The sequence below is a fragment of the Chrysochloris asiatica genome, unplaced genomic scaffold, assembly GCF_000296735.1.
Source record: "Chrysochloris asiatica unplaced genomic scaffold, ChrAsi1.0 scaffold00183, whole genome shotgun sequence".
In the NCBI taxonomy this organism is placed as follows: Eukaryota; Metazoa; Chordata; class Mammalia; order Afrosoricida; family Chrysochloridae; genus Chrysochloris; species Chrysochloris asiatica.
In genome coordinates this window covers 887,910-900,975 of record NW_006408701.1, presented here as the reverse complement: position 1 = coordinate 900,975, position 13,066 = coordinate 887,910, and the positions used below count along the sequence as shown (strand labels likewise).

Below are 13,066 nucleotides of genomic sequence, written 5' to 3'. Positions count from 1 at the left end.
ATAATGAAAACAAAAGTAACCTGGTAAAACAGCGGTTAAGTGCTTAGCTACTAGGAGAAAGATCAGTGGTTCAAATCCAGCAAGTGCTCTGCAGGGTCACTATGGGTCAGAACTGACTTGACGGCACTTAACAACAACAACAACACACACACACACACACATATATATAAAGAAAAGTTTCTATCAAGGAAATTGCTTACAATTGTAGAATCCCAGGTCCCCAACAGAAAAACAGAGCAAGCTTTTCCTGCATGCCCATTATACTGGGAGCAGGCCACATTCCCAAGGAAGCATCCTTTCAATTGATTGGCTACTCACTGCCAATCATCATACAGTTGCCCTGTATTAGGTTTCACCATAGGAATAACCATATCTCAACTGCCAAATGACTGGAAATCCTAGCCCAGTTAAGTTGACACAAAATCTTAACTATTACACATGGTCTGGTACTCGGCACGTAAACCAAAACCCAGTTGTTATTGAGTTGATTCTGACTTATGGCAACCCCATGTGTGTCAGAAAACTGCTCCACAGGGTTTTCAATGGCTGTGACCTTTTGGAATCAGATTGCCAGACCTTTCTTCTGAGGTGTCTCTGGGTAGATTTGAACTGTCAACCTTTTGGTTGGTAACCTATTGCTTAACCGTTTGTACCACCCAGGGACTCCACTCCATAAATACTCTTTGAATGGCAGTAGCAGGGCTGTGGGAATGGTTGTTGTTGTTAAGCACCGTTAAGTCAGTTCTGACTCATAGCTACCTTGTATAGGGTTTCCGAGGAGTGGCTGGTGAGTTTGAAACGCCGACCTGCAGTACAAACCGACCTTGCAGTCCAGTGTTTATCCTACAGTGTCACGGCAAAGCACATACAAGGAGATGAGTTTGGTGCTTGCAGGGAAAAATGAGGAGCTGGTTATGTGCTTGACTACTAGATAAAAGTTTGGTGGGTCAAACCCATCCAGAAGCACCTTGTAAGACAGGCCTATCAATTTGTTTCTGAAAGTTCCCAGACTTGAAAAACCCTATGGAGCAGTTCTACTCAGCACACATGAGGTCACTATGAGTGGGAATCGACTCAAAAAGCACCTAACACCAGCAACACAGGTCTAGCTGATAAGGGTTTGTGTCTCCAACAGCCCAAATGGGACCTGTGAGATGCTCACCGTTTCTTGTTAGTTCTATGGGGAGCTGGCCAGGTCACAAGTGCTGAAATCAGTCTTGGCCTAATAGAACCAATGAATAAATGCAGATGACCCTGACTGCATGCAGCTTTACTTAAAGGGGCTTTCCACCGACTGGTTAAAAGATCACTGGAACAAGCTTAGGGGCCCTGGTGATATACAATGGGTTAAGTGTTGGACTGCTAGCTGAACGGTGAGTGGTTCAAACCCACCAGCCCCTCCATGGGAAAAAGATGAGGCAGTCTGCTTCTGTAAAGATTCCCAGCCATGGAAACCCTAAGGAGAAGCCCTATTCTGTCCTATAGGGTCACTATGAGTTGGAATGAACTTGTTGGCAGTGGGTGCTAGTGAGTGGAACAAGCTTCCCTAGCCTGTTTGAAGAAACCACTATTTTGACCTACTTGTTCATCTATCTGTTCTACAAATATTTACTGAACTCCTACTGTGTGCTCAGCACTCAGAATCTAAATCTGAAAACGCATAGACACTGGCCCTGGAGAGTGCACAGTCTGATAGAGGAGAAAGATAATGTAGCAAGATCATGAAGTAAACAGGCTCACATGCTCTAGAACACAGAGTCGTTGTTAAGTGTCGTCGAGTCGGTTCCAACTCATAGCAACTCTGCACAGGATTTCCAAGGAGCGACTGGTGAGTTTGAACGTTAACCTTGCATTTCAAAGGGACCTTGAGGTCAGGTGCTTATTCTATGGCACCACACCTGGACTCCAGAATACAGAGGAGGGAGCAAATAACTTCCTGGGAAGTCAAAGCTGCCTTCACAGAGTAAGCCCACTAAACCCACGGCCACTGACTCATATCAAGCCTACAGGGCAGAATAGAACTTCTCCATAGGGATTTCAAAGTTGTAAATCTTTCTGGGAGCAGACAACCTCATCTTTCTCCCTCAGAGCAGCTAGTGGGTTTGAACTGCTGACCTTGGGGCTAGTAGACCAACACCGAACCCACTATGCCATCAGGGCTCCCTTCACAAAGTTGTTGTTGTTTTTGGTGTTGGTGTGCCACTGAGTCAGTTCCAACTCACAGTGACACTGCATAGGGTTTCTGAGGCTGTAAATCTTTATGGCAAAAAAAAAAAAAAAGCCTTATGGCAGCAGAAAGCCTCATCTTTCTCCCACAGAGCAGCTGGTAGATTTGAACTGCTGACCTTGCAGTTAGCAGCCCAGTTTGTAATCCACTATGCTTCCAAGGCACCTTGTTGTTAAGTGTCAGAGAGTTGGTTCCGACTCACAGCGACCTTGTATAGGGTTTTCAAAGAGTGGCTGGTGAATTTGAACCGCTGACCTTGTGGTTCAAGCTGACCTTGTAGTCCAGTGCTTATCCTACAGCACCACACAATTGCAGTAGTAGCACTAGTACCTATAGAAGTAGTATTAGCAGCAACAACAATTTACTAAGCATTGACTATGTACCAGGTGTTTTACATTGTATTATCTGATTGAATCTTTACAACAAAGCTGTGAGGTAGGTAAAACCCCAAACCAAACCTACTGCCTTCCAGTCAATTCTGAATCATGGTGGACTCATGACCATGAGTCCATGACTATAAATCTTCACTGGTGCACACAGTCTTATCTTCTGAGTGGCTGTTGGCTTTGAACTGCTGGCCTTGTGGTTAGCAGCCCCATTCTTACCCTCCTTTTCTGGATCACTCCTTCCCTATAAACATCAACTCACTGCTCTCTAAGCTTTCTACGTAACCTTTCTAGTCATTGCGGTCAAATTGATTCCATATAAGAGGGACCTTCAAAAAGTTTGTGGAAAAATGGAATTAAAAGAGAATGGAATTTTCCTGCAAACTCTTTGAAGTCCCCTCTCGGATAGATAGAACCTTATAAGAGTACAATACCCAAGGCAGGCATTCTTTGCTCGTTAAACTAATCTGCTGTTTGGTTTTAAGGAGACTTCAGGGGATAATTTTGGTTTAAGGTTTAAAGATTATCTCAGGTTTTGAGGGTTCATTCAGCCTCTCTGGCTCCAGAAAGTCTAGATTCCATGAGAATTTTAGATTTGTTCTGCTTCCCCCCTTTTGTTCAGATTTCTTCTAGAGACTCTCTGATCAAAATGTTCAGTAATGGTAGCCAATTCTGACTCAAAGTGACTCTATAGGACAGAATAGAATTTCCCCATAGGGTTTCCAAGGTTGTAAATCTTTAACAAAGCAGATTGCCACAAATTTCTCCCATGGATAGGCTAGTGGATGCAAACTTCCATCCTTTTAGCTAGCAGCTGACTGCTTGACCACAGCACCACCAGGGCTCCTTTTGCCAGTCATGGTAGGTACTCTTATTTTCCCCATTTTATGCATAAGGAAACCGAGTCCTTAAAAAGGCTAAGAAACTTGTCAACAGGCACACAGTCATAAGTGGCAGGGCTAGGTATGGATTCCAAATGTCACTGACTTCAAAGTCCATCCCTTACTGGCTTTCTGCTCCCATTTAGGGGCCTCAAGCAATAGATGAGGCAAGCCCTTGAACAACCACTTGGGTGAATTGCTCTGCAAGGCTAGACTACAAACTGTAGTCCACTTCCGAGAAACCTCTAACAAATTTGTCTTGTCTGTGGTTTTATTATTTAATCTGCATGTTGCCCCCATGACCAGTTGTTCCTCTTTCTTTTAGCTCTGCACTCCAAGACAGGACCAACAGGAACTTAGCACCAGGACATCTATTCATCCCCCAAGGGGCTTCTGGCCATCCAGATGAAACTGCTCTGCCTTCACACTCTCTCAGTTATTACAGATACTGTCTTCTTCACCTTCCCACTCCTCTGACTGTCCCTGAATTAGTTAGGTAGGAAAGAGGACACAGGATGTGAGGTAAATGTTTTGGCAGTCTTAGTAGAGGGAAGGAGCCCTGGTATGGCACTGTAGGGTAAGCACTGGATTGCAAGGTCGGTTTGAACTGAAAGGTCGGTTTGAGCCACAGGGTTGGTGGTTCAAACTCACTAGCCACTCCTCGGCAACCCTATACAGGGTCGCAGTGAGTTGTAACAGATTCAGCAGCACTTAACAAGAACAGAGGGAAAGGATCCCTCGTAGTGCAATGGTCAAGCACTCAGCTGCTAACTAAAACATTGGTGGTTTGAATCCACCCAGTGGCTCCACAGCAGAAAAACTTAGCAATTTGCTCTATTAAAGATTACAGCCTAAAGCAGCGACACCAGAGACGGAGGCAGAGATGATGGCATGGAGAGATAGAGCAGCTGAGGACTCTAGACTCATGGAAAGAGAAAGGCTGTGTGCTGGTGGTCAGGAGGCTGGCTTGCAGGATGTGTACCCTTTGGTTGTTTAAATGATTGTATATTCCTAAGTGCTTTTGTGCCTATCAAAAAACCCCCAATAAAACAGAAGGAATAGAAGCAAATATTGTAAAATGATGATGCATGGAGGGGATTTTAATCATTTCAGTGAAACAAAATACGATAGCATGAGTACAAAACTGATGTTCTCCCGTTTTATTGTGAATCACTCAATTCACAATAAAAGCTTAACAAAAGAAAACGATTACAGCCTATAAAACCCTATGGGCAGTTCTACTCTGTCACATGGGATTGCTAAGAATCAGAATTGACTCCATGGCACCTAACAACAATAATAACAGTAGATGAATGAATGTTCAAGGGGTATCATATATATGCATACAGGAAATTGACTTATGAGGGAGTTGTGCAGTTTGCAAAAACCAGATAATGTGTGCATTATCTGTATAAAAACATAATAGTTGGGCATGTAACACATGGGATATTAGGAGAGCTCTGAATTCCTGAAAATACTGTCCATGGGCCTGTTGGGAGCCTGAAATCGATGGCCACTTTCAGGAAACATAGTTTCCCTCCTGCAGAGACCCCAAAACATGGTCTCAGCCACATGACATGAAAGAGCAGAAAGACCAGACTGATGGAGGAAGGAGAAAGAGAAACCTTTGCTATCCAATTCACGCTCGTCCTTGCCTCTCAGCTGAAATTGATGGGAAAGGAAGGCCTGTGAAGTGGGAGGTACTTCTCTGGTCACCAGAAGAAAGAAGAGAAACAAATCTCAAGAAGAGAACAATGACATCAAAATGTCAGCATCCCCTTGGGTCTCATTTTTATCTAGAAGAGACCCTGTCCATTAGGGTGGCAGGGTCACTTGTTTCCCTCCTCCTCAAGCGGCTGTCATTTTCTTCCTCTAACTTCCTCCCTGCTCTAAAACATTCAGTCTCCATCCAGCTGGCTTCAGAGGGCTCGCTCCCAAGACCTCTGACAGCCCACTCCTTTGCAACTGGCCTCAAAGTCTGTTCTCATATGCAGATGCAAGGATGTAATTTCTGAGTGCTCCCAGCCACATTTCATTTGATTCTCACAATAGCCTTGTGGTTCTTGTTGTTGGGTGTTGTTGAGTAGAACTGTCCATATGGTTTTCTTGGCTGTAATCCTGATGGGAGCAGATAAAAGAAACAAAACCAAAACCTCTCTTGTCTGCAAGTGAGGCAACAGAGCAGAGTAGAACTGGCCCATAGGGTTTCCAAGGACGTAAATCTGTACAGAAGCAGACTGTCACATCTTTCTTCTGTGGAGCAGTTAGTTGGTGGGTTCAAATTGATGACCTTTCAGTTGGCAGCTAAGGGCTTAACCAATATGCCACCAGAACAGGTTTTTACAAGAGCAGGTACCCAGTTCTCTCTCTAGAAGAGTGGCTAGGCATGTTCGAACTGCCAAGTGCTTAACCACTGTGCCACCAGAGATCCTTTATAGGGCAGTTATTGATAAGCAGTGGACTGCTAACCTCAAGCAAGGTTGGTAGTTCAAGCCCACCAGCTGCGCTGAGGGAGAAAGATAAGGCTATCTGCTCCTGTAAAGATTTAGTCTCGGAAACCCTATATAGGATCTCTATGAATTGGAATTAACTTGTTGGCAGTGGGTCTGGTATTATAAACCCCATTTGTAAAGTGGCAGAATTAGGGTGCAGAGAGGTGAATTGTGTTGCCTGGATGTCTAACTCTCAACCTCAGGCCTTCTGCAGTCTCCCTGAGGGCTGCCTGTACTCTATCCCCTGGCTAAATGGCATGGGCTGGAAGTCAGCTACCCACGAAGGGCAGGTGATCTGGATGACAGACAGATTGTCATGATAACCAGAATGGAATTGAGCCAAGTAGCGATATGAGAATCCCCACCATCACCACCACATTCCCAGGTCCTACCCACGGGATCCAATCTGAGAGTTTATTCAGGTCCCTGCAGGAGCCTGACAGGCATGACACCGTGTGGGGACAGAGCAGTGCTGCTGCCGAAACAGGGACAGTCTCCTAGGGGAATTTGTGTAGCTCTAACTCCCTGGAGGCCTCTGAGAGGTGGCGCCAGATTGGTCAGAAAACTCCAGAGATAGTCCCAAGCCTCCTCTTGGAAGTCTGTTTGCATTTTCTGCCTTGTTTGTCCCTTCAATTCCTCTCAATACAGTTGAAAGTGTTTGATGACCCCAAACACTTGTTTATTCTGGTTCCACCATATCCATTATACTTGGTAGATGTTAATGACTGTCCCCCTCAGCCTGGGGAAATAGACACTGTCAAGTCCCTTTTTTGCTTGTCTGATGATATCCACATTGGGTTTGTCTTCTTCCATTGTGCTGCCAGTTTTGCTCAAGTTCCCTCCTCCATTCCCCTGGTCCCCTCCCCCACCCCCAATCTCAGGCAGCTCCTGAAGACTGAGCAAGAGAACTGTCTGACTTTCTCTCAAGTCGCTCCCTGGTTCTTCCTACACAAGTACATGCACAAAATGGGACTACCACTGCCGACTAAGGAGAAGGGAGGGCTGCAACCTAGCTGGGAGCTCATGTGCTCTCACTAGGCCCAAATGCCAAATGAGCTGGCCTTGATGGGGACCACACCGGAGACCTCACTGGTGACCCAGCAGCTGAGCTAACTAACTAGGGCGTATCCCATGGGCCCTGGCCATAGGTTGAGCCATTTGAAGACCAATATTAAATTGAAAGAACAGCAATTTTGAGTATTAAACTCTATAACCTTGAGAGACATCAGAACATGGGCTGAAAGTTCCTTCTCTTGCCCTCTCCATCTGAATAAGGTTCTTTAGAGCCACCCAAAAGCCAAGAGGGCAGCTGAGACCTCATTACTTCACCACTGTATTTTCTACTATAAAAATCCCTAGCGATGGCTGGACAGTTAGTTAAGCAAGAGACCTCTTCTACTTTTTCCAGTCTAATTCCCATGACAATTGGCTGGGTGGCTGAGGCTTTGGGGCTGGAGTCAAATTCAGAATTGAAAGGCCAGCACTCATTCCTCCTACCTGATGACGCAGCTTCATATCTGACAGCTTGTCTGAAGATTTTTGGGACTTCTGACACAGTTGTTCCAGTGTCAGGCAGACCCTGCAATCCTGGGTACATATTTTATATCCACAATTCCCCATCCTTTCCCCCATCACAATGCATGCAACACACAGCATTCACATGCATGACCCACTACTTCCATGGCATGCCCAATCCAGGCACAATAGCTATGAGGCCATCTCTTTTTCCCTATCAGAAAAGCATGGCAGGTTGCAAAGGAGTTGAGTGCTAAACGATGTTATTATAGGGATAACTCTGAATCCATTTCAATGAATTTTTAAAAAGGGAAACACTGGCAAACTTTGGACTGTTATGAATAACAAAGGATCCATAGGTCCTTGGAATCCCATCAAGACACATTTGTTGTTGTTGTTGTTAAGTGCTGTCGAGTCGGTTCCGACCCATAGCGACCCTGTGTAGGGTTTCCAAGGAGCCACTGGTGAGCTTGAACCACTGACCTTGTAGTTCAAACGGCTTTGCAGTCTGGCGCATTAACCCACAGCACCACACCAGGACTCTATCAAGACACATAGGGGTACCAAAATAGCATGGTTGAGGACTGCTACTTTATAGTAAGACAAGTTTCCAATCTTGAGGTTGACCCTAGACTCAAGCAGGAGGCCAGGACTGAGTTAAGAGCAGAGCCCAGGATTCTTGTCACTCCTAATCTATAATGTCATGAGATGTACTTTTGATTCACAACTTGAGATGACTGAGAACTCACTGCTTGTTAGTTGCTGTCAAGTCAGACCCCATCTTATGGCAACACCACATACAACAGAATGCACTAGTGTCCAGTCCTGCACAATCTTCATAATCATTTGCAGATTGGACCACTGTGATCCACTGGGTTTTTATTGGATGCTTTTAGGAAGCAGAGCACCAGGCCTGCCTCTCCTGCTAGTTTATTGTAGTCTGGAAGCTTTGCTGGAACCCGTTTAGTATTCTAGCAACATGTAAGCCTCCACTAACAGACAGGAGGTGATTGGGGATGAGGTACATTGGCCAGTAATCAAACTCAAGTCTCCTGCACAGAAAACGAGGATTCTATCACTGAGCAACCAAGGCCTTGACAACTCACTTGGTCCCTGTTTATTCTTATCAAAGCAAGCCACAAAGCTGAGAACCGCTTGGTGATTTAGGGAATTAGAGTTTGGAAAGTTTCTATGGAGGTTGATGTTCTGAGGTGACACCCAGACAACACCTCTCTAGGCCCCCATTTATCTGTCACCTGGGTTTTCTTCTCACAACAAAGCCCATTAGCCATCAAAATGCCCTGACTGCTTCAGGGAATAAACAGTCTTTTTTTTTTTTTTTTTTGCCCCTGAATGCTTGTTACTCATCAAAGAAACAATTCCACCTACTACCATCCGCCTAGCCAAATTTGTCAAAGATGATGGCAGGCTTGTAATAATCAACATATCTTGGCCTTGGAAACCCTGTGGGGGCAGTTCTACTCTGCCCTACAGTGTCACTGTGAGTGGGAATTGATTTAACAACAACAGGCTTGGGTTTGGCTCTTGGGTGTACAGATGGGCAGGAAGATATGTGAGACAATGACCTGCCACCCTGCTATGCTAAATCTGTTGACCAATTCATAAGAGGTGGCAGCTGATTCTCTAATGCCAATTTAGAGGGTGGTGGCAGCAGGAAAGTTTTCTAAAAATGGCTTTTATTACTCGGCTTTCCTGAGTTTGGCTATACCCAGGCATTATGTCATTAGGAAAAACTGATGCCTTCCAATAGAGAAAAAGAAATCTGTTTCCAAAGCAGAGGCTTTCAGAAAGCTATTAACTGTCTCCCTGAAATCACAACATTGACGATTTCACAGCAACAGCATCAACGCGTTGTAAAGACTCATGAGGAGATGTTTAACTCTGCCGTCTTCATTACTCATCCTTCTACTAGTGGGGAGGAGGGAAGGAGAGGAAAGATGGCAAGTTTTGTTTTTTTTTAATTTTATCCATTCACACTTTATAAAAACTAATGCATATATAGGGTTGCTGTGAGTAGGAACCGACTCGATGGCACTTAACAACAAAAACCCTGAAATTTAGTAATAGCATTTCTCTTACTATTGCTAACTGCCGACCAGTCGGTTCTGACTCATAGCAACCCTGTATAGGCTTTCCAAGGAGAGGCTGGTAAGTTTGAACCGCCAACCCCATGGTTCAAATTGACCTTGCAGTCCAGTGCTTTATTCTACAAGGTCACAGCAGGATTCCAGCATCTCTGTAGTCACCAGTAAAATTGGAGGCTCTAGATCATTTTTCCTCCCAGGGGCAGAAAGCATGATCATCTGAGTATAGATGATCCCTGAGTTCCCAAAACCAATCAACTTTTTCAGCCTTTCCTTCATCAACTGCCTCAATGGTCCCACCATCATTTGGTTAGAGTCAGAGATCCTTTGCCTTCCAAGACCAAAGTAGCATCAAAGTGGTGGGTGGAATGAAAGGTCTGAATTTCCTGCTCCAGACTCTTCCTGGAGTCAACCATTTGCTTCCCCTTTGTTTCCTGCTTATTAGTCTCTGTATCTCTGGGCTTTGAAGCAGACATCGCTAAGAGAGAGGAGTGCTTTGGGTTCTGGATCTTCTCTCACAAATATCTGGGATGGATGGGGAAGACGTTTTACTGATAGCTTGTAAATAATGATAATTGTTATTGTTATTTGTTGTTGTTAAGTGTCGTGGAGTTGGTTCCAACTCATAGCAACCCTGTATGGGGTTCCCAAGGAGCTGCTGGTGGGTTTGATCTGCTGACCTTGTGGTTAGCAGTCCAGTGCTGATTCTATTGCACTACATACACCAGGACTCCAATAATGAGAATGGTAATGGTGGTGGTGTGCTGTAGAGTCAGTTCCGACTCATAGTGACCCTGGATAGGATTTCCGAGGCTGTAAATCTTTACAGAAGCAGAAAGCCTCATCTTTCTCCCACAGAACGGCTGGGAGTTTCAAACTGCTGATCTTGAGGTTAGCAGCCCAACTGGTAACCACTACGCTACCAGAGCTCCTTAATAATGATAATAAGGAAGATCAAATGATCAGAAAGTTGAAGCCTTGGACTTCCACTCACGTTCATGGTTCCATTGATCTCTGCTACTGACTCATCATCTGTAGGGAACTGGTAGATCTGGACCCCATTGCTGACAAGCTCGCTGGTGATTTTGATTTTGAACTTCGTTAGCTCACTCTTAGAAATGGCATCAGATTTGGCAATGATGGGAATGATGTTCACCTAGAGAAAGAAAGAGCAAAGTGGGATCAGTGTTGGTGGCTTTTACCTGAAAGGAACATGGTCTAGGACTTCCGTCAGTTGCCAGTGGGACTAGCTCACCCCAATGAGCTAGGATGGGGCCACCTCCATAGCCAAATAGCAATACAATAAAAACATTGAATGCTTATTATGCACTGGGCACTAAACTATGTGCTTTACACAGATTAATGCAATAGCCCTCCCCCAATCCACTGCCATTGAGTTGATTCCAACTCATGTACACCCTGTATAGGGTTTCTGAGACTGTAAATCTTTATAGGAGCAGACAGCCTTATCTTTATTCTGCAAGTGACTGAGGGGGTTGAGCCACCAACCTGGCTAACTCACAGCGTCATCAGGACTCCTTATAACCCTCCCAGAGGTATAATTTACCACCATTTTGCCAATGAGAAGCGGTAGAAAGATGTGGCCATCTACTTTTGTAAAGATTTACAACCTTGGAAACCTTACAGGGCAGTTTTACCCTGTCATATAGAGTCCCTATGAGTTGTAACTGACTAGATGGAAGTGGGTTTCTTTGGGTTTGGTTGTCAATGAAAAACTGACTAACCAACCCAGTTAGGTGAGCTAGGCTCTCAGTTAACAATTTGACCTGTTGTTGTCGTTGTTAAGTGCTGTCTAGTGGGTTCCAACTCATAGCAACCCCATATTGGGTTTCCAAGGAGAGGGGTGGGTTTGAACTGCTAGTGATTTTGAACCACTGACCTTGTGGCTGGCAGTCAAGTCCTTATCCTACAATACCACATTAGGATCCCAATCTGATCTGAGACGTGTACAAAAGAACAGTTATAATGCCTAAGACGCATGCCTACTTTCTGGGTTAAGAACACAGAATCCTGTAAAAGCTGGAACTTATGGAAGGCAAAAACCTATCATTGAAAGGAAATTGAAATTTTTTCCGTTGATAGAGAGTAATAGACAAGTAGTAAGACAGCCCTTGTCAAAGGCAGAAAACTTGGAAAACTTGGAAAAAGAAGGCCATCTCATTAAGTTCCGGGCTTTCCCAGGTTTCACTATATATAGATGGCCAGTTTCAGAGAGAAAGAGAAAGGCCTTGTGCCATCCCCAAGGCCCACCCAACTGAACCCTGATCATTGCCATTTCTCCAAGAAAGCACAAGGCTTCCACTGCCTGAAGGTAAAGCAACTTGAGCTGCACGCGCCTTGGTGAGAGATTGAACATACCCAAGAGTGGCCGTTCCTGTCAGTAGACTCCATGAGGGAGGCATGAACGGGGCTCAGGCTCTGGAAGGGGAGTCTGGGATTCCAGACTTGGAGGACAAACTGCCTCCTTCACATCTCAGCTTAGGCTTTGCTACAGAGTGAATTGTATCTCCTCAAAATATGTATTGGAATCCCAACCCCCTATACCAGTCCATGTAATCCTGTTTGGGAATGGGGTTTTCTTTATTATGTTAATGAGGCCATGTTAGTGTCATATGTGTCCCAAACCTGATCACTTCTGAGTGATAGCACAGAACAGGGAAGATAGCTATCACGTGAAGCTCACCAAGGAGCCACGGAATGCTGGGATTACAGAAACTGAGATGACGGCCTTCCCTAAGAGCTGACACAGAGAGAGAGCGCCTCCCTTATAGCTGGTGCTGCCAGCCCCCCTAAACAGGGCAAAAATACATTTCTGTTCTTTGAAGCCACCACGGGCTCCCGAGGCTGATATTACACAGGGCTTCCAGTGCTAGGTCAAGGAAACATCAGACTTTGGAGGTACCTCCCTTGAAGTCTTTAAGGAGGGGAATGCCCTTGCCAAGGTGGTACAGTTGGTAGAGTCAATTCTCCCTGTGGCTTTTCACCAGCTTGTGCACCAGGCCACCAGTCACATGACTCACTGACGCCCTCTACATGTTTGCAGGGCAGGGCAACAAAGTGGTTGTTGTTAAGTACCGTGGAGTCGGTTCCGACTCATAGTGACCCTGCACAGGGTTTCCAAAGCTGTAAATCCTTACAGGAGCAGAACGCCTCATCTTTCTCCCGCAGAACTGCTGGTAGTTTTGAACTGCTGACCTTGAGGTTAGCAGCCCGATTCGTAACCACTATGCTACCAGATAGGCCTTTCTTCCACGGCACCGCTAAGTGGGTACAAACTTCCAACCTTTAGGTTAGTACAAATCCCCAAATAAACCCATTGCTGTTGAGTCTATTCTGGTTCACAGCAACCTTATAGAACAGGGTTTCCAATACTGCAATCTTTTTTTTTTTTTTTAATAAAATATTTTATTGTGAATTATGTGATAGTTTACATGGGAGA

At 45.0% G+C, this 13,066-nt stretch overlaps 1 protein-coding gene across 5 annotated transcripts in view; it reads right to left on the bottom strand.

The window, feature by feature from the left end:
* SEPT6 (septin 6) overlaps window positions 1-13,066 on the bottom strand; it is an 89,423-nt gene that overhangs the window by 26,017 nt on the left and 50,340 nt on the right. For all 5 annotated transcript variants that reach the window (XM_006872097.1, XM_006872098.1, XM_006872096.1 and 2 more), the window contains exon 5: window positions 10,601-10,762. In XM_006872097.1, the coding sequence (XP_006872159.1) occupies window positions 10,601-10,762 (162 nt within the window). The remainder of the gene's footprint in view (window positions 1-10,600; window positions 10,763-13,066) is intronic.